This window comes from Myotis brandtii, unplaced genomic scaffold (genome assembly GCF_000412655.1).
Source record: "Myotis brandtii unplaced genomic scaffold, ASM41265v1 scaffold199, whole genome shotgun sequence".
Classification (NCBI taxonomy): domain Eukaryota; kingdom Metazoa; phylum Chordata; class Mammalia; order Chiroptera; family Vespertilionidae; genus Myotis; species Myotis brandtii.
Genome location: NW_005357414.1, coordinates 3,919,946 through 3,942,326, shown reverse-complemented (window position 1 = coordinate 3,942,326; position 22,381 = coordinate 3,919,946). Strand labels below are relative to the sequence as shown.

At 38.7% G+C, this 22,381-nt stretch overlaps 1 protein-coding gene across 3 annotated transcripts in view; it reads left to right on the top strand.

Annotated features, from left to right (window-relative positions):
* MID2 (midline 2) overlaps positions 1–22,381 on the top strand; it is a 107,007-nt gene that overhangs the window by 68,835 nt on the left and 15,791 nt on the right. For all 3 annotated transcript variants that reach the window (XM_005865220.2, XM_005865219.2, XM_005865218.2), the window contains exons 4-5: positions 14,385–14,492; positions 16,143–16,291. In XM_005865220.2, coding sequence (XP_005865282.1) covers positions 14,385–14,492; positions 16,143–16,291 — 257 coding nt within the window. The remainder of the gene's footprint in view (positions 1–14,384; positions 14,493–16,142; positions 16,292–22,381) is intronic.

Genomic DNA, 22,381 nt, shown 5'->3' with positions numbered 1-22,381 from the left:
TCAACATTGGGTAAGGAACCATTTCAGAATATGTTGTCTCCTAGACCTAAGTTATTATTTCAGCGTCTTTCCAAATCTTTCCTAATGCAGCAAACAATATGTAAATGACAGAACAAAATTACCAGTTTGAGTAATGTGTAAAAAGAAAGTGTAATGGAAGTTGGTCTCATGTAATTAAGTATACAATTTCTCATTGAGCTCTTATTTCAGAGCCAACACACTCACATTCATTCAACACATATTTGTTGAGTATTTACAGTGTGCTGGGCATTATTCTAGATGTTGGGGATGCAGGAATGAATAAAACAAAGACCTTAACCTTGAGAAGCTTACATTCTCTTTGGGGGAGACACAATAAATGGCTATATTTTTATTGAGGGTTATAAGTGCTATGGATAAAAATAAACTAGGGTACAGAGTGGGGTGTGAGATGAGATGCCATTTGGACAAAGTCCTGAAAATCTATTAATTATAACTTCGGAAAACTATGTAAATGTTGGCTCACCACACCTGCCCGAAACATTATGGGACTTATAGAGTTTTTCTTCTTTTTCTCTTTTACATTTTGAAATAAGTTTAATCTCACATAGGAGTTGCTAAAATAATACAGAGAATTCCCACATATCTTTCACATATTCTTCCCCAATGTTAACATCATACATGACCACATTAACTATCACAACCAGGAAACTGTCATTGGCACAATATTTTACTAAGCAAACCACAAACCTCATTTGAATTTCATCAGTTTTTACATGAACTCAACCTTTTGGGGTACAGGGGAGGGTACATAGTTCCATGAACTTTATCACATGTATAGATTTGTGTAATCACCATCATAATTTGAACAGTACAGCTTCATCACCCACCAAAACTTATTTGTGCTACTCCTTTTTAAAAAATGTATTTTATTGATTTTTTACAGAGAGGAAAGGAGAGGGACAGAGAGTTAGAAACATCGATGAGAGAGAAACATTGATCAGCTGCCTCCTGCACACTACCTACTGGGGATGTGACCACAACCAAGGTACATTCCCTTGACGGAATCGAACTTGGGACCTTTGAGTCCGCAGGCCGACGCTTTATCCACTGAGCCAAACCAGTTAGGGCTGTGCTACTTCTTTACAGTCACATCTGCCCACCTGCAACCACTGGTCTGTTGTTCATCACTATGGTTTTGTAATTTGTGGAATGTTATGTAAATGGGATCATATAGTATGTAGGATATTGTGATTTATTTATCATCACTCATCATACTGCCACAGAGATCCATTCAAGTTATTGTATAAATAGTATTTTATTGTTTTATTACTGATGTTCCACAATTTGTTTATCCATGTCCCCCATTCCCACTGAAGAGCATTTCGGTGGTTTCTTGCTGTGGGCTAATACAAATAAAGCTGTTATGAATATTCTGTAAGTTTTTTGCATAGATATAAATGTTCTTATTTTTAGGATAAATACACAAGGGTGCAATTCAGGGAGTTTTATATCTTCAGAGGGGCTTACAAAACAAGCAGTAGCATGAAAAGAACATTGGATGGGGAGTCAAAAGATCTGGCTCCAGCATTGTTCTGTCATTGATCAATAATATGATGGTGGGTAAGCCCTTCTCTCAGGACCTTACATTTCTCTCTGTAAAGTGACAAGATAGATGATTTCTTGAGTCTTTTCTAACAATTTGTGGTTCTAAAGAGATAGAAAGGTTTCTGCCTCATCTCCTCATCTCTTGTAGGATTTATAGCTATAGCTATAGAATTCCAGTTGAAAACCTAGATTATACCTCTCTATTCTTTTCCTTGCATGTTCTAGTTATGTAGAAAGAGAATATGTGGGAGAAAGTAAACTAAATGTAAGGCTACAAAGGCTTGAAGGTCTGATCCCTGAGAATAGAGGACAGAATAGCTATGTGGCACAAGGCCATTCTTAAATGATGTATATGTAGTAAATTGTTCTCTCTCTCTGTTGCAATATTTTTATTAGTTAGGCTTAGGGTAAAATAAACATGGAATATGTATGTGTGTCCATGTAAAAATGTGCACATTATATGGTTTCTAAATATTAAATTATATGCATTAATAAACAACGTATTTTTGAATTCAGGAAGGAGTTACACAACATGTTTGCAATGGTTAACTAAGGAATGTGATTATATTGAGAGGCAACTCTGAGAGGAAAAGAAATATATCTGTGAGCACAGTCTCTCTGCTTCTCTCTGTCTCTGTCTCTGTCTGTCTCTATCTCTCTCACACACACTCAGTGGTTATAATCATGGGCAAGAGCTAGATTGCTTGGGTGCAAATCCTGGCCCTGCCATTTACTAGTTATATGAACTTGGGTAATTACATAACTTCTATATTTCTTAGTTTCTTCTGTTAAATGACAGCGATAATAATAGTGCCACCTTCATAGGGTTAATATGAAAAACAAATGGGTAAAAATATATGAAACAATTAGAACATTGCATAGTGCATCATAAGCACCCACAATCTGACAGGAAATGTGTCTGTTGGTTGACGTCTATGTCTGTCAGGAGGCCTCCTACAGCATGAATTCCTGAGCCCAATATACTAAGATTCTTACACTTCTAAGGACAGCCTGCCCGCCACCTCCCCATGCACACTACTTTTATAACTTCAGCACCTCTATCCCCCACCTACCTTTACCCTCCAACCCCTCATCCCCTCCTCCATTAAAAAAATAAACTTAGGCACTGAATCAGTAAGTTGTTCACTGTGCCTCAGTAATTCTTTTTGCCTCCTAAACTGCAGTTTTTCCAATACTGGGGACTAAAAAATCTTATCAATAGCTTTACATATCCTTTATTACTTTAAGTGACCACTTTCCCCAACCAAATCTAAAAAGCAGATAAAATCCATTTAAAGAAAAACAGCCATAGTTGATTTAATTATTTTTATGTAAAGCTATAAGGGCTATCTTTAATATGTTGCAGTGTTTTGCTTTAGAACACAAAAAAGAATATTGTCCCATTTTCCTCTTCCTTTTATACATTTGAACTTTCCTGATAAAAAGATTGTTGTTGGTGGTGGTGTGTGTGTATGTGTGAGATACTGCCCTTTAAAGCATGATCTGGATTAATAGCTTAAATGTTGCCACTGTAGGTGCTATATCCCCTTCACTAATATCATGTTTTGTTACTTTTTCCAGCTTTATCCTATATAATAAAGAGATGATATAAAATTGACCATCACACCCTCACACAAGATGGCCGCCCTGTGTGGTCACAAGATGGCCACCCCCATATCATCACAAGATGGCCACCACAAGATGGCTGGCAGGGGAGGGCAGTTGGGGGCGACCAGGCCTGCAGGGGAGGGCATTTGGGGGGTACCGGGCCTGTAGGGGAGGGCAGTTAGGGATGACCAGGCCAGCAGGGGAGGGCAGTTGGGGGCAATCGGGCCAGCAGAGGAGCAGTTAGGCGTCAATTAGGCCGGCAGGGGAGTGGTTAGGGGGTGATCAGGCTGGCAGGCAGAAGTGGTTAGGGGCAATCAGGCAGGCAGGCAGGTGAGCGGTTGGGAGCCAGCAGTCCCAGATTGTGAGAGGGATATCTCAGATTGGAGAGTGTGCAGGCTGGGCTGAGGGACAACCCTCCCCCCCCCAGTGCACGAATTTTGTGCACCAGGCCTCTAGTTGAAATATAATTGATATATAACATTGTGTACATTTAAGTTTTGCAACATAATAATTTGATACATGTATATATTGTGAAATGATTATCACAATAAGGTTAGTTAACACATCCATACCTCACACAGTTACAATTTGTGTGTGTGTGCATTGTGAAAACTTTTAACATATACTCTCTTAGCAAATTTCAATTATACAATACAGCATTGTTAACCATAGTCACCATGCTGTACATTACATCCCCAGAATTTATTCGTCTTATAACTAGAAATTTGTATTCACGAATTTCGTGCAAGGGGCTCAGCCCTCACAGCCCCGGCTGTATCACAGCCCTGTAGCCCCATCCACTGGTCATTCCAGAAGGTCATTCTGGAAGGTTGTTCCAGAAGGTCATTCTACCATTCGGTCTAATTAACATATTATATCTTTATAGGCTATATATATATATATATAGACCACAGCAAGGTTAGTTAATACATCCATCACCTCACATAGTTACCCTTTTTTGTGGTGAGAACATTTAAGATCCACTCTCTTAGAAACTTTCAAGTATACAATACATTGTTGTTTATTAACTATAATTAAGGAACCTATAATTAACTATAATCAAATTCATAGATATAGAGAAAACATTGTGTTTGCTTGACTGCATTGTTATAAGACAGTAATGACTTAGTTGCAGCTCAGTAAGGTGACAAAGCTGTTCCTAACTCGTTGATAATCCCTAAGATGTTCAATTTACCTCTCACTTTTCCTTCTCATCTCCTTTACACAGAAAGTGACTGCATGTTGAATGAAGCCCACCTTAGTCTTTTGTCTTTGATATTGTAGAATCTGAGATGGTGGTATAATGGTCACTTGAGTGGTCCTGGGCAATAACGCAAGTCAGAAGTTTGTTGTGCCCTCCCACTTCTTTGAGTATTGTGCCTGCTTTTTCTCCCCACTTTGTTCTCAACTAAGGTGTTAATTAACAATAGTTAAGATGTTATTATAGTGTTAAGATCCTGATTTTGTATCCAGGTACACTCAAAGTCTCAAAGGGACAGCACAGGTGTCCATAATATGTCTGCAACCTCCGTTTCTACCCTTATTTTCTTCTCTTGCATTTGTTAGATATGCTTTACCCAAACACCTTCTCTACTTTCCTACCTGTGTTTTTACTCATGCTATTCACATCATTCTCTTTGTCTGGAATTCTCTCCCCTTAAACCTCAATTCTGTGTGCACCCAAGTCTTTGCTCATCCTTCAAGAGCAACTCAGCTACATTAAACCTTTCCTAATCCCCTGATTGTCTTTTTCTATAGGCAAAATGAGTTTTCCTTCCTCTGTGTTCTCATAGAGCTTTGGTTATATTCTATTATATTACTTGTTCTGCTATTCCTTCGATTGTAATTAGCTGAATTCACACTCATCTTCCCCACCAGATTGTAAGTGCCTTGAAGGCAGAAGCTGAATTTTTTCATAATTCTGTCCCACTTAGGAACCTGCATAATGCCTTGTATATGGTGCAGGCACTTACCAAATTGCTGAAATAAAAACTTCCCTAAATAATTTTTATAAATGGCTTTTCAAAAATCTTCTAGGTGGAAGGGAACAATCAATTTGGGCAGAAGGTTTCAGGGAATAAAATAAGATGGAATTGACTGTGTAGGGGGGGCGGTCCTGGGGTGGAGATGCCAACGAGGAGTTGTATTACTCTACAAATGAATTTCATTTGAGTCTGGGTATAGGGCTCATCCAGTATTCATATATATTGTCCCACCTGAACAGGAAATCTCAGTTCCTTCTGAACTCCTGTGCAGTGCTCTGCAGGACTGATGATATGACTGAGCTGAGGGGAGGGGATGAGTAGAACTTTCTCATGGAGGTGGGATATAGGGAAGGCTGGTGAACTTTAAACCTAGGAATAAAATATCTATAGAATAAGTGTTTGAGATATCACCCTAGAAACTATCAAATACACTCTCTGAGGTAAAAAGGGTAAAAAGATCTAGTCCATTTACATTTCAATGCAGAATAGAAACAATTACCAAAGTAACATTTCACCATCTGTTAAACCTTTGCATCCTGTGCCTTTTGTAAACTCCTATATATTAATTTTCTTGTAGTGACCAGCAGTAAAATCCTTCAAACAGAGGACATGTGTGTTTGTGTCAGGGAAGGGTGCAAATTGGGGAACATTGGGTCTGACTCAAATTCTCTAAACATCATTTAGGGAAGTTTTTCTTTCAGATTAGGGTTTAATCTTTGGGCTGGGAGGTAGGAAAGACGTTCAGGAAATCGAGTAGGGTGGGCCATTGAGAAGAAAGAAAAAAGCATAGAGCAGAGAAGAGGACCTGGAGACTTTAGGATTGCCTGTGTTCCCTGGTGCTTATGTCTTAGAAGACTGGCTCTGAGACTCAGTCTTAAACATCAGAAACTGCCCAGAAGTCTTTTTGGGATAGAGAGATTTACACAAGTAGGTTGTCAAGATTAGCATATTAGTATTTTCAGGCAGCATAGAGTTTTTCACAGACATAAAGCCATTTAGTTAAATGCACTAACCCAGTGGTCAGCAAACTCATTAGTCAACAGAGCCAAATATCAACAGTACAACGATTGAAATTTCTTTTGAGAGCCAAATTTTTTAAACTTAAACTATATAGGTAGGTACATTGTTATTAACTTAATTAGGGTACTCCTAAGGCTTAGGAAGAGCCACACTCAAGGGGCCAAAAAGCCGCATGTGGCTCGCAAGCCGCTGTTTGCGGACCATGGGTTAGTGAATAACGCAATCAAAGAACAAAGGCCGAATAAAGAGCTGGAGTCTTCTACAAATCAACCAACCAACTAACCAACCAAGAATGCTAATCAAGATAATCCCCAGTAATTTTCAACTAAGGTTTAATAAGCAAGTGAAATACCATACTGTAAATTCAAAGAAAACTGCAGACAAGGAAACTACCAGGCCTTTCAAGCGCCTTCTAAGCAATTTGAGATATTTTATTCACATCATGAAGATAGTTTTTCCCTGGAGTGTTTCCTGTTCAGAAAACACTTAAGGACCCTGCTCTTTCAGGCTGCTTCTTGACATGGAAAGATTTTAATGTCAGTGCTTTGCCTTTAGCTTGGGATTTTGCCTCTTCAGCCAGCTTCCTGCTCTGCTCTCAAAGTTGTGCCTGGCTGTTATATCTCACCCGGTGCAACTGTCCAAATTCTGCTCTAAATCCCTCACTTCAATCTACATTTTTTCTACAAAATATATCTACTATAGTACTTTTATAATGTTTATCTTATTTTATTATCCATTGAGGTACCCTATGTCTTCTTTATTAAAAAATTTTAATGTTGACACTATTGCAGAAGTCCCCCATTTCCACCCACTTGCCCTCCTCCACCCAACTCCACCTCCCCCTTCCTTGGCCTTCACCACACTATTGTCTGTATCTATGGGGTATGCATATATGTTCTTTAGCTAATCTTTTCACTTTGTTTATTTAGTCAGCTCCACCCCCTCTCATTTGGCACCTGACATTCTGTTCCATGAATCCATGTTTCTGGTTCCATTTTGTTCATCAGTTTATTTTGTTTATTAGAATCCACATATTAGTGAAATCATTACCCTATGTCTTTTGATTGGAGTATTGAAGCCATTTAAAGTGATTGTTGATAGTAAAGTATTATTGCATTTATTCTTTTAGCTGTATTTGTCTGTCTTCCTTCCCCTGCTCCTTCTCCTTCTCCACTTCCCCCCTCCACCTTCTTTTTAAAGAAGGCCCCTTAACATTTCTTGTAATACTGGCTTGATGGTAGGAAACACCTTTAGCTTTTTCTTGTCTGGGATGCTCTTTATCTCTTCTTCAATGTTAAATTATAACCTTGCTTGGTAAAGTAGCACTCTTGGTTGTAGGTCCTTTTCATTACTTTGAATATTTCATGCCAATCCCCTCTGTTGAGAAATGAGCTGACAGCCTTATGGGAGCTTTCTTGTAGGTAACTAACTGATTCTCTCTTGCTGCTTTTAAGATTCTCTCTTTATTTTAACCTTTACCATTTTAATTATGATGTGTCTTGGTGTGGGCCATTTTGTGTTCATCCTGTTTGAGATTATCTGCATTTTTTGAATTTGTGTGTCTTTTTCTTTCACCATGTTAAGGAAGTTTTTAGTCATTATTTCTTTTTAAAAAAAATATTTATTGTTGAGTATTACAGATGTTCCCCCACTATTTCCCCCATTGCCCCCCTCCAACCAGATCCAGCCTCACCCCAGGCTTTCAACACCCTATTGTCTGTGTCCATGGGTAATGCATGTATGCATATAAGTTCTTTGGTTAAGCTCTTCTTACACCCCCCTTCCTTCTGAAATTCGTCAGTTTCTTCCATGTTTCCATGCCTCTGGTACTATTTTATTCATCAGTTTATTTTGTTAATTAGGTTCCTTGTTCATTTATTTTGATTTTTAGAGTCAATTGTTGATAGATACATATATATTGCCATTTTTTTGTTCATATTTTTCCCCTTCTTCTTAAAGAAGACCCTTCAACATTTCATGTAATACTGGTTTGGTGGTGATGAACTCCTTTAGCTTTTTCTTGTCTGAGAAGCTCTTTATCTGATCTTTAATTCTAAATGATAGCTTTGCTGGGTAGACTAATCTTGGTTGTAGGTCCTTGCTTTTCATCACCTTGAATATTTCTTGCCACTCCCTTCTGACCTGCAAAGTTCCTGTTGAGAAATCAGTTAAGAGTTATGTGGGCACTCTATTGTAGGTAACACTGCTTTTCTCTCGCTGCTTTTAAGATTCTCTTTTTGTCTTTAACCTTTGGCATTTTAATTATGATGTGTCTTGGTGTGGGCCTCTTTGGGTTCATCTTTTTTGGGACTCTCTGCACTTCCTGAACTAATATTTCTTTCATCAAGTAAGGGAAGTTTTCCGTCATTTTTTCAAATAAGTTTTTAATTTCTTGATCCCTCTCTTCTTCTTTTGGCAACCCCATTTTGTGAATGTTGGTACACTTGAAGTTGTCCTAAAGGCTCCTTACATGATTTCCACATTTTTTTATTCTTTTTTTCTTTTTGTTGTCCCAATGGGTGTTTTTTGCTTCCTCATATTCCAAATCGCTGATTTGATTCTTGGCACCCTCTACTCTGATGTTGATTCCCTGTAAATTATTCTTCATTTCACTTAGTATATCCTTCATTTCTAACTGGTCCTTTTCTATGTTGTTGATGTTCTCACTAAGTTCCCTAAAATGATTGTATTACTTTTGATCTCTCCCTTGATATCTTCCAGAAGTTTTTTATGTATTTGGGTGCTCCTTTATTGGGTGTATATAAGTTTACCAGAGTTATATACTCTTGTTGTATTGATCCCTTTAGTATTATGAAGTGACCTTCCTTATCTCTTGTTATGGCCTTCACTTTGAGTTCTATTTTGTCAGATATAAGTATTGCCATCTCAGCCTTGTTCTCATTTCCATTTGCCTGAAAAATATTTTTCCATCTCTTCACTTTCAGTCTGTGTCTGTCCCTTGTCCTGGGGTGGGTCTCTTGTAGACAGCATATATATGGGTCATGATTTCTTATCATTCATCCACTCAGTGTCTTTTGATTAGAGAATTTGATCCATTTATGTTTAAGGTTATTATTGATAGGTACTTTTTGTAGCCATTTTTATTCTTTATGCCTTTCATTCCTTTTATTCTTTATTATTTTCTTCTTCCCTTTCTATTTCTTCTTTTTACAACAGTCCCTTTAGCATTTCTTGCATTGCTGGCTTGGTAGTGATAAACCCCCTTATCCTTTTTTTGTATGTGAAGCTCCTGATTTCCCCTTCAATTTTGAATGATAGCCTTGCTGGATAGAGTATTCTTAGATCCAGTCCCTTGCTTTGCATCACTTTGTATACTTCATTGCATCCCCTTCTGGCCTGATGTGTTTCTGTTGAGAAATAATGTGATAATATAATGAGAACTACCTTGTAGGGAACTCTCTGTCTCTCTCTCTTGCAGCCTTTAAGATTCTCTCTTTGTCGTTAATGTTTGCCAGGGTGAGTGATTGCAAATGAGATTTTGTGCATTGGCCCTTTAGGTGGGCACTTGTCTCTAGCAGACTCCTGTCTCTCCCTCAATTTTCACAGTCAGATATTATTTGGGTGCCTATTACTGGTTCTGGTACTCTGGGCTGGGGAGTCCAGCATTCAGTTGAGACCCCAGCTGCTCAGAGGGAACCTTTGCTACTGAGATATTTCTCCAGAACCTCAGCCACCTTCCATGGGAGTAGGGCCAGCCCTTTTCACGTTTCTGCCCTTTCTACCAGTCTCAATGTGGCTTCTATAAATCCTTGGTTATAAGTCTTCTATTCAGTTATTCTTCAATTGGTTATTTAGGTTGATTGTTCTATATTTTAATTGTAATTCCAGTTTGGTCCTGGGAGGAGGTGAATGTAACATCCACCTATTTTACCACCATCATGGATCTGGACCCAGTACATCTTTTTAAAAAGTTAACTATGGTCATTCTATGACCTTTTTACCCTCCTTCTTCCAAAAAATACTTTACAAAGATACCATATTAACTAAAAAACAAGGCTCAATCATATTAGCTTGGCTGAAAATTTCCCTCCTTCTCTTCTTTTAATCTGTGTGCTATCCATCATTCAGGCTCAATTCAAGTCACATTTCATTCAGGCAATTTTTCTCTACTTTCCCACCAAGAATGATCTTTTTCTTTAATTTCTATAGATTATAATCTACATCACTCCGTGGTATTTATTTTATGCTACCTTGACTTATTTGTTTTATATGTAAGGCTTTTCACTAGCCAGATAGCAAATTTATTGAGGGCATTGCACAAAAGACATGATTAATACATGTTTGATGATGAAGATGATCATGATTTTTTTGGTTTCTGGGTATAGGATGGGGCAAAGGGATGATTATGGAGGTAGGGGGATGAATTAATGAGGTTTTTACAATAATAGCCCTAAAGGGTGATACAAACTTCAACTTATTGGTCCCTTGGCTCAGAGCCTCATTGTATTACCAGAAGAACTTAGTGAAATTAAAAAGAAAAGGATGGAAGGACTTGGGACTGCTATGGATTTATGTGGGGGAAGAAGGAGAAGGAGCAGTCACAGGTAACTAAACCTGAAAAACTGCAATAATGATAGTAACATTAACAAAAAAAGAAAATCAGGAGTAAAGGTCAGATTTAGAGGGAAGATGATGAGTTTGTTTTTAGACATACTGAGTTTAGGGTAACTTGAGTAAACACATGGACATGTCTAGCAAGCAGTGAGTTGCATTTCTCCTCTCATTCAATTCAATTCAACAAATATTTACTGAACATCTACCATATGCCACTCACTATGCTGGCAAATAAAACACAACCCCTGGCCTCCAGAGCTCATGTTTGAGTAGAAAAGACAGACTAATGAGTACCTATGACATAAGGCAGTAAATAGTATAATTAACTTACATATAAAGTATTATAGGAATATAAATAAGAGACCAATTATTTTTTTAAAAATATATTCTATTGATTTTTTACAGAGAGGAAGGGAGAGGGATAGAGAGTTAGAAACATCGATGAGAGAGAAACATCGATCAGCTGCCTCCTGCACACCCCCTACTGGGGATGTGCCCACAACCAAGGTACATGCCCTTGACCGGAATCAAACCTGGGACCCTTCAGTCCACAGGACGACACTCTATCCACTGAGCCAAACCAGTTAGGGCAGGAGACCAATTCATTTTTAAAGCAGGTGAGAAATAGTTACAGAAGTAGTGATCTTTGACCAGGACCTGAAAAGATAAGTAGAAGTTTGTTCAATAAACAAAGAGAGAAATGACTTAAAGGAGTGTCTTGAGTAAAGGCACAAGACACGGAGGTACAAGGAATGTAGGGGAACAATAAGTAGTATGAAATGACTAAAGAGAATGGGAAGACAGAATAAAGATGGATGTACAAAAGAAGGAACAATGGTCAGAAATTAAAGATAGGGATTTTGTTACACTCATCTTGGGAGGAAGTATAGTGTGATGGTTAAAGGTTTGGACTCCATGCCCGCATGCCCGGCCAGTATGGATTAGTGCTTGAGTGTTGCCCCATGAACCAGGAGGTCATGGTTTGATTCCCAGTCAGGGCACATGCCTGGGTTGTGGGCTCAGTCCCCAGTAGGGGGCATGCAGGAGGTAGCCGATCAATGATTCTCTCTTATCATTAATGTTTCTATCTCTCTCTCCCTCTCCCTTCCTCTCTGAAATCAGTAAAAACATATTTAAAACTTTTAAAAACAGGTGTAGACTCCAGTTGGATATCCTGGGTCCAAATCCCATCTCTGCCACTTACTAGAGGTGTGGCCTTGAGCAAGTCACTTTGTTTGTGCTCAGGTTTTCTCAACTGTAAAATGAAATGAATGGTACCTGCCTCATTGAGTTGTTTTGGTGATGGAAAGAACTACTACAGTTGTATCTGTAGGGGACTGGTTCCAGGACCCTTCACAGATACCAAAATCTGTGAATACTCAAGACCCTTATATAAAATGGCATAGTATTTACATATAACCTACACACATCTTCCCCTATGCTTTAAATAATCTATCAGTTACTTATAATTCCTAATACAATGTAAATGCTATGTAAATAGTTATTATACTGTATTGGTTAGGGGATGATGATAAGAAAAAATAGTCTGTACATGTTCAGCACAGATGCAGCCTCATAGGACTAACTACATAGTACACATCAGCAACAATGTAACATTTTTTAAAAATATGTTTTTATTGATTTCAGAGAGAGGAAGGTAGAGAGAGATAGAAATATGTGCTCTGACCTGGAACTGAACCAGTGACCTCCTGGTGCATGGATGATGCTCAACCAGTTGAGCCACACTGGCTGGGCTACAATGTAACTGCCCCGGATATTTTCAATCTGTGGTTGGTTGAATTCAAGGATGCCGGACATGCAGATATGGAGGGCTGACTGTACATGTAAACTGATTAAGACAGTACCTGGCATATAGTGAGTATTATGTAAAGGTTATTCCAAAGCCTAAATTATAAGACACAAGACACTAAACCTACACCATCAGCAGCCTCAAAAAGAAACTATAAATAAAAATAGTCTAAGTGTCCAGATACTCTAAGCACAGATCCAGGGAGCACTGAATGAATAGATGCATCTCTTATTCTCACATGAGAAGGAGTTCCTTGAGAGGGTGAGATTATTTCCTTGGAAAGGTAGATCCAATTTAGAGAAAGGGTGAGGAATCAGAAAAAAAATTAGAATGGGCAGCGTGGGACTGTTCATTCAGAATAAGTGGAAACTCTCATTTTAGCATTCCCCCTTGAAAATGGAAGTAAAACAAAATAAGGTTGAAATTCAGCAAGCACATTTTATTTCAGTTAAGAATAAAACAGACAATTGGCTAATTGGGGACCTTAGAGGATAAGAGAGGAGGCAGCAGAGTCCAGTGACAGGTGTTTTTCTGAGAATATATGAAGTAACTCTATGAAGAGAGCTAGCAATTGGAAATGCAGCTCTACCTTGCTAATGAAGCACATCTGGCCCCTTGACGTTTGATGCTCAAGTAACCCATTGTCTGTTCCTCAGCATTCTAGAGCTCTGTTTGAGTGATCCTTGAATAGACTCTTGGAATGATTGTGCTTCCAGGTGTGACTGCTCTGTGTGCTGCTGAAATAGAACTGAACCTCGTCTGCCCACCCAGCCAGCCCAAGGGTCTCACTTGATAGAATTCAGTTTGAATTTTGGTTTTACCACTTACTAGCTGTGTGATCTTGAGCAAGTCACTAAAAGTCTCTGAGCCCCAGTTTCCCCATCTGCAAAATGGGGATAAAATGGCTCTATATTATAAAGTGTTTATGATAATTACATGTAATAATTTATCTATAATGTAGTTGGTACATTAAGTGTTTAAAAGATGTAAGTTGATTTCCCTTTCCTTTTCCTTTACACTTGGGTAGCCCAAAGTTCCCCTGCTCTCATTTAACCCTTTTTGGAGCTTCATACCATCTAGTGTTAGTAGAGATGGAAAGAAGGAAAAATAAGTATATAGAAAAATAATCAACAATGATGGCTCTTTTTCCCTAATCTCACCCTGATTTTGCAATGGAAATACTTTGATGTAGCAAGTGTCCCCAAACCAGAAAGGTATTCAGATACTGGACAGCTCAAGGTGAGAAATATCTACTGAGACATGATGACAACTATGTGAAAATTTATCTACACTCATGTATTTATTGTGAATATATAGCTGTACATTCATATATTTTAAAATTAGAAGGGAATAAGGAAAACTGAAAACATTTTTGTTAGGATGGTAGAAATATGTTGTTGTAATATTATCTTGATATCATTGCTCCTGTGAAGAGGAATACTCTTTCCCTGACGTACTTAAATTTCCTTACCCTCTTTCCAAAAGAACAGCAGGAGGACAGGGTGCTGGAGTAATGGGAATTGCACAGTGGGAATAATATGCCCCCATCTCATCTGTCCTTCTGCCCAGCCTTCCATTAATCATCATGATCTACCAGAGGCCGGAGAGTTTCCTGTCTGTGGTGCTTCAATGCCCTTGCATCATTAATATCATCATCTCTACCCTTCTTCTAGGAGTGGATCTTATGAGGGAGGTATGGAAGAAGTTGTGCATGTTTAGCTGTCAGTCTGAACCTTTCAGAGATCCAGCAGAGGACAAAGGCAGCAATCACTGTGTAATATTCTGGACTTTCTTGGCAGGTGAATACTGCTATGCATGAGGCAAAACTTATGGAAGAATGTGACGAGTTGGTAGAGATCATCCAGCAGAGGAAGCAAATGATTGCTGTCAAAATCAAAGAGACAAAGGTAAAGCACAGCACTTCAGTGAGGTCAAGGCAAAGTTGACTTTACAAAAGTTAAGGTTTTATGCTGAAGATTCTAGTTTGAATTTGGATCATGAAAGCAAGAAGAAATGAGGTTTCAGGGAGAGAGGCAAAGAAGCAATGTTTGGCTTAATGCTGCGAATCCCATAAAAATGCTGGCAGTTCTAGGGCATTGGAAACATTCTTTATCTTTACCTGGTTGGTAGTAACGTGGGTATCTGTATATGCAAAAAATCATTGAGTTGCACACTTCACATTTGGGTGCTTTGCTGTATGTATGTTACTAGTATAAGTCAATATAAGGAAAAATATAGTGGTAGGAATGTGGGCCAGAATCATGGAAGGACCATGAATGCTATGATAAGGACTTTGGGATTAATCTGAAAGACATAGGTAAACCATTCTAGTTTCTTAGGAAGAGAAAAGACTGATTGATATGACAGAGGTGTGCAGGGTATATAGGAAGCAAGTTCAGAGACTTATGGAATGATTCTTGGTATAAGTTTATGAAGACCTAACCCAGAGAAGTGGCAGTACTAACTGAAGGGAAGAACATAACAGGCATCTCTAGAAGGAAATTATGGGAATCATCAATTGATTAGATAGAAAAGATGAAGGACCGAGAGAAGACTTCTAGGTTTTTAGCTTGAGAACTGAAGAATCATGATCAAGAAAGTCAGGTATGAGACTCCATGAATCTATATGGTTTTAGAATTGTGAGTCTGCTGGTCAGTGTAGTGATTAAAACTTCATGCGGTGTATACAATGTGAGATGTTATGAGAGCCTGGAGTGGTGACCAATACTTTATGCCATACTGGGTGGTTCCAGCTAACACAGGAACTGAAGTTTTCGGGAACACAGATCTGTGAACACACAGGTATGTGTAAAGATACTTGGAAAAATATATACATAGAAATGTAGAGCCTCATAAAGAAAGAGGAGGTACTTTTTATTAAACATGTATGTGAAAATGTATTGACAATAAAATGTAAACTATGATCCCTGGGTGGTAGGGTATCTTTTTATATTTTCCTTTTCTTTTCTTTTCTTTCTTTCTTTATTTTGTCAACCCTCACCCGAGGATATTTTTCCATTGATTTTTAGAGAGAATGGAAGGGAGAGGGAGAGACACAGAGAGAAAAGCATTGATGTGAGAGAGACACATTGACTGGTTGCTTCCCACATACACCCTGACCTGGGCCGGGGATCAAGCCTTCAACCGAGGTACCTGCCCTTGACCAGAATTGAACCCGGGACCTTTCAGTCCTCAGGCAGATGCTCTATCCATTGAATAAACCAGCTAGGGCTATTTTCTACATTTTCTATATGAGCACGCATTGCTTTTATGACCAGAAAAATTAACGTTATCAATAAAAAGAGGAGCAGATAATCACAGAGTATATGACTGTGTTGCAGGGTAAGTAAGCAGGCTGTAGGTAGGAGGAGGGGTTGGCATGACAGACATAGAGGGTAGGGTGAGAAGGTGAATGGTTAGTAAAGAGACCATTGGATATTAATGTGAATTGGCCTTATTTTTAGAGTCACTGCGGCAGATCTCCTTCCTGTTGTTTTATTGTTTTTAATTAAGCACTGGATGTTTTCTCTTATTTTTCTGTTGCTAATTACTTTAAGGTTATGAAACTGAGAAAGTTGGCACAGCAGGTTGCTAATTGCCGCCAGTGTCTTGAACGGTCAACAGTCCTCATCAACCAAGCTGAGCATATCCTGAAAGAAAATGACCAAGCACGGTTTCTCCAGTCTGCAAAAAATATTGCTGAGAGGTGAGTTCCTTATATTCTTTTGACATGCCTGCTCTTATGAAAAGGGGCCAGCTTAAAGTCATTTAATTCTGTTCAGGCATGTATGTAGCAGCTGCCACCTGAAGATTTTACCAGCTAGTTAGTTACTAAGCCTCGGTGATGGATTGCCCTGTTGATTTCTGTGATCCTTCTCTGCCTCTGCAGCCTATCAGTTCTTCATTTGCAAAGAATCTGAAGTCTACAGTGAAACATTGTTCATTATAGTCACCAAGGCTTCAAGGGTCAATAGGAGCCCATTAGGCCAGAATTGATCTCCTATCTCCTTCTCATTCATTGAAGACTTTGGCTCCAGGTTCACAGTACTCTTTTTATTGTTTCTGCCATTAGTTTGGTGATGTTAGCAGCATCCACATAGCTGACCCATCTAATACTCTAGCCATCTAGTCTCCTGGCTCTTTGCCATATCCTCCTCCAGTGACCCTCACTTCTACTCCACTTCATCCACCCAATTCCATGGCGCACATGCTAAACTTCACCATCACTTATTATTACACTTAGATCATAAATAAAAACATTGCAAATTCTAGCTACAACCTCTGTATTTACAGTTGTCTGTTTTTCTTCCAGTACATTTATTCTTCCGCTTCATTGGGACCTCTAAGTTCTGATTCCTACCTACCAGCTACTGACTGTCTTCACAACTGCCTTCACTTCTTTCTTTGGCCTATTTAGAATCTGTGATTTTTCACTTCAGCTACTCTCTTTAATAACCACAGTTCCCTTGCCCCACTGCCTTTTTATCACACCATCCTGATAGTAGGCCAACTCATCTATTCCCACATTTTCCATGCCTATATTTGAGTTGCAGAACCCTGCTAGAGAAAATCATATAACCAAAGATTTTGGTACTACTACACCACAAATTCATGGCCTCTAATCTTACCTTGGCTCTTAGTACTGACCTGAAATCCTTCGTGTTGCTTTGGTCAGCTTTCTTTTTTCCTTATTTCAATAATAGCTATTTCAAATTTTCTGTACTCATCTCAAAATTCCAACCCTGCCACCTTCCTGCTTATGCTCAGCAAATGAGTTTACCTCATATTTTACAGAGAGAGTGGTAGGTATGAAATAATAAATTCCTCAATATCCCATTCCAAACTGCAGGGCATACTTACAACTACATCCGTCACGTTCATCTTCCTTCTGGTTATAATGGAAGAGATTTTCCTTCATTTGTGCTTTGGTTACATGCCTTCTTTTTCCTTACTTTAATTTATTCACCACTCTAGTAGACCTCACACGCACTTTTAAACTCATTCATGTCTCACCTATCAAAAATAATAATAATACCCACAACTTTCCTCTACCTCCCAATTCCTGTAGCTATTGCTCTATCACTTTCCTTTCCTTCACAGAAAATTTCTTAAAATATTTTCCATTTCCTCACCTCTAATTTATTCTTAAAAAAATTTAAAGCTCTTTATATTAAAGCAATACTTGTGTAATTAAAAAGTCAAATATTACTAATAGTCATATTGCAAGAAATAACAATCCCCTCCTCACCCCAATTTCTGATCTCCATCAATAATACTAAGCATTTATTTATTGTTGGGCATTATTCTAAGTATTAGCTCAGTCCTGAGAAACCTTTTTAAGATAAACACTGTTATTATTTCCTATTTTTTAAATGAGAGAATGAGCATCAGAGAACTTGGGTGACTTGACTGAGGTCACCCAACTAGTAAGGGGTAGAAGTAGGATTCAAACCCAGGAAGTCTAGTGCCATAGTCTACACTTTTAAAGCAAAGCCAAGTAATTTTAGCTCTATTAACTGTTTCTATTGGCATAAATTTTATGTTTCTAAATAACATGCTTATACTGCTATTTTTATTCAATTTCATTTTTTAATTTAAAATTTTTATTTCATTTATTGGGGTGACATTGGTTAAAAATTATATAGGTTTCAAGTATACAGTTCTATAATACACCAACTGCATATTGTATTGTGTGTTCAGCACCCAAAGACAAGTCAGTCTCCTTCCATCACCATGTATCCTCCCTATACCTTCTACTTCTACCCACCCCACTTCCCCTTTGGTAATCACCATGCTGTTTTCTGTGTCTATGACTTTATTTTTTGCTTAATCCCTTTACATTTTCCACCCAGTCCCTCAGCTCCCCTCTCCTCTGACCGCTGTCAGTCTGTTCTGTAACTATGAGTCTGTTTCTATTTTGTTTCTTAGTTTATGTTGTTCATTAGATTCCACATATAAGTGAAATCATATGGTACTTTTCTTTCTCTGACTGGCTTATTTCACTTAGCATAATGCTCTCCAGGTCCATGAATGCTGTCGCAAAAGGTAAGATTTCCTTATTTTTTAATGACCAAGTAATATTACATTGTGTAAATGTACCACATATTTTTTTATCCACTCATCTACTGATGGACATTTGGGCCACTTCCAAATCTTGGTTATTGTAAATAGCACTGCAATGAATATAGGGGTGCAAATGTTCTTTAAAATCAGTGTTTCAGGTTCCATTGTATATATTCCAAGAAGTGGAATCGCTGGGTCATAAAGTAGTTCCATTTTTAATGTTTTGAGGTAACTCCATACTGCTTTCCACAGCGGTTTCACCAATCTGCATTCCCACCAATAGTGCACAAGGATTCCCTTTTCTACACATCATCGCCAACTCTTCTTGTTTGATCATTTATTGATTTTGACAGGTGTAAGGAGATACCACACTGTAGTTTTAATTTGCATCTCTCTGATGATTAGTGACTTGGAGTATCTTTACATATGTCTATTGGCCAACTGTATGTCCACCTTGAGAAGTATCTACTCAGGTCCTTTGCCCATTTTTTGAACTCTCTATCTGATAAATTTCTTCTCTCCATTTCATTTAGCTCTACTGGGCCTTGTTTTTTTTGTCTCCCTATTTTGGCTGCCTGTTTGGGTTTGTGTCTATGTATTAGGTAAATCTGCTATTACCCCCAGTCTCTAGGGCAAGACAATGTCAGACGCTGTTTGTGATTGACCCTGAGTACTGTTTGGAGCTATTAACAATCCACAGCTGTGGCTTCCTTTGCTGGGACTGGGTGCCTTTGGAAAGGACCAAGATTTGCACCAAAGTCTGCTTTTTCTAGCCTAGGTCCAGAAGGAGATTAAGCAAAGACTCAAAGCCTCCAGAGATCAGCCTCTGCCTACAGTCTGATTGTTATTCTCAGTCTTAATTATCCTCAGGCTATAGACCACAGAAAGGTGTAAACTCCACAGGGTAGGGCAAGAGGTTTTCCAACAGGGTGGGGCAATTGCTCCCCCGCCCCTCCCCCCAGGCAAAAGCTGCCTGGCTGACAAAGGTCTGCCAAAGAAAGATGTCCTCTGCAGTATGAGGGAATGACTCAGCACAGGAAACCTGGGTGGCTGCCTTCTGAACTCTAACCCCAGGGCCCCCTACCCTGAAATCTCCTCATTCAGCTCTAGTCCACCTTGCCCTGCCTCTGCCAGAACCCAAGGTGAGTGGCTGCACACAAAATTTTGTGTGTTGGCCCTTTAAAAGGTGCTTGCATCTCCAGCAGTCTCTCACTGGCAGACAGCAACCCTGCTGCTTTCACCACCAGATATTATGTGGGCACCTTTCTCAGTTTTGGTGCTGTGGGCTGGGGAGCCCAGCTTGGTATTTAGACCCCAAAGTTCTCAGTGGGAACCCCCCACAGCTGAGATGTCCCTCTAGAACAGTGGTTCTCAACCTTCCTAATGCCGCGACCCTTTAATACAGTTCCTCATGTTGTGGTGACCCCCAATTTCATTGTTACAAATTGAACATAATTAAAGCATAGAGATTAATCACAAAAACAATATGTAATTATATATGTGTTTTCCGATGGTCTTGGGTGACCCCTGTGAAAGGGTCGTTCGACCCCCAAAGGGGTCTCGGCCCACAGGTTGAGAACCTCTGCTCTAGAACTTCAGGTGCTGTCTGTGGGAGTCTGGCCAGCCCTTTTGCACCTCCACCCCTCCTACCTGTCTCTATGTGGTCTCCACTTTCCATACTCAGTTATCAGAGTTCTCTCCAACTCGTCTTCATTTGATTATTCAGGATGGTTTTTCTATATCTTAGTTGTAATTCCAGTTTGGTCCTGGGAGAGTGTCAGCTTTCACTTACTCCGCTGCCATTTTGGGAAAACCTTTGCCCATTTTTAATTGAATTGTTTGTGGATTTTTTTGGTGTTGAGTTTTATAAGTACTTTGAAGCTTTGGATATTAACCCCTTATCAGCTGTATTATTGGCAAATATGTTTTCTCATATAGTGGGTTGTCTTTTCATTTTGTTGATGTTTCCTTTGCTGTGCCAAAACTTTTTAGTTCGATGTAGTCCCATTTGTTTATATTTTCTTTTGTTTCCCTTGCCTGAGGTAATATATCAGGAAAAATATTGATGCAAAAAATGTTTGAGATTATACTGCCTATGATTTCTTCTAGTATTTTTATGGTTTTGAGTCTAATATTTAAGTCTTTAATCCATTTTGAGTTTACTCTTGTGTATAGTGTAAGAAGGTGGTCTAGTTTCTTTCTTTCTTTTTTTTTTTTTTTTTCAGATGCCCAATTTTCCCAATGCCATCTATTGAGTAGACTATCTTTAGCCCATTGTATGTTTTGCCTCCTTTGTTAAATATTAATTAACCATAGAGGAGAGGTTTATTTCTGGGCTTGTTATTCTGTTTCATTCATCTATATGTCTGTATTTATGCCAGTAGCATGCTGTTTTGATAACTATGGCCTTGTAGTATAGTATGATATCAGGTAGTGTGATTCCTCCCACTTTGTTCTTCTTTCTCAATATTGCTGTGGCTATTTGGGGTCTTTTGTGGTGCCATATAAATTTTTGGAACATTTGTTCTAATTCTGTGAAATACACCATTGGTATCTTGACAGGAATTACATTGAATCTAAAGATGGCTTTGGGTAGTGTGGACATTTTAATGATGTCAATTCTTTCTATCCATGAACATGGTACATACTTCCACTTATTTGTAACTTCTTCAGTTCCTTCCTTCCTTCCTTCCTTCCTTCCTTTTTCTGTTTTGGCATTTATTATGTAGTACCTCAGACACTGCCAGCACTCCATCTTCTGCCATCTGTCCTTGGTGACTGTGGGTCTGGGTTCAGTTTCTTTCTTAAGTGTCTTACATTTTTATGAGTACAGGTCTTTTATAACTTTGGCTAAATTTATCCCTAGGTCTTTATTTTTTGATGCAATTTTAAATGCGATTGTTTTCTTAGATTCACTTTCTGATCGCTCATTATCTATATATATAAAAGGCTAATATGCAAAGTGTCCCCTCGGGAGTTCAACCAGGAGACCGGGAGTTCGATCGCTCGCTATGATGTGCGCTGATCACCGGGGGCAGCGCGGAATGAAGGAAGGCCCTGGCCGGTAGCTGGAAGACCCCTATCGGCCCTGATCACCAGCTAGGCTAGGGACCCTACTGTGCATGAATTTCGTGCACCGGGCCTCTAGTTGGTATATAAAAATGCAACTGATTTCTGAATATTTATTTTGTATCCTGCTACATTACTGAATTCATTTGTCAGTTCTAGAAGATTTCTGGTGGAATCTTTAGGGTGCTCTGTATATAGTATCATGTCATCTGCAAATAATGACAGTTTTCTTCTTTTTTTTCTAATTTGGATGCCTTTTATTTCTTCTTATCTGATTGCTATGGCCAGGACTTCCAGTAATAGGTTTTATAAGAATGGTAAAAGTGGACATCCTGTCTTATTCCCAATCTTAAAGGAAACACTTGTAGTGTTTTCCCATTGAGTATGACAATGGCTGTGTGTTTGTGATATTTGGCATTTATTACATTGAGATATGTTCCCTCTGTTTCCATTTTTCTGAGAGTTTTTATTATAAATGGGTGCTGGGTTTTATCAAAGACTTTTCTGCATTCATTGATATGATCATGTGGTTTTAATCCTTCATTTTGTTTATATGTTATATCACATTTCATTTGCTGATATTGTATCAACTTTGCATCCCTGGAATAAATCCCACTTGATGATGGAATATGATCTTTTGATTGTATTGCTGGATATAGTTTTT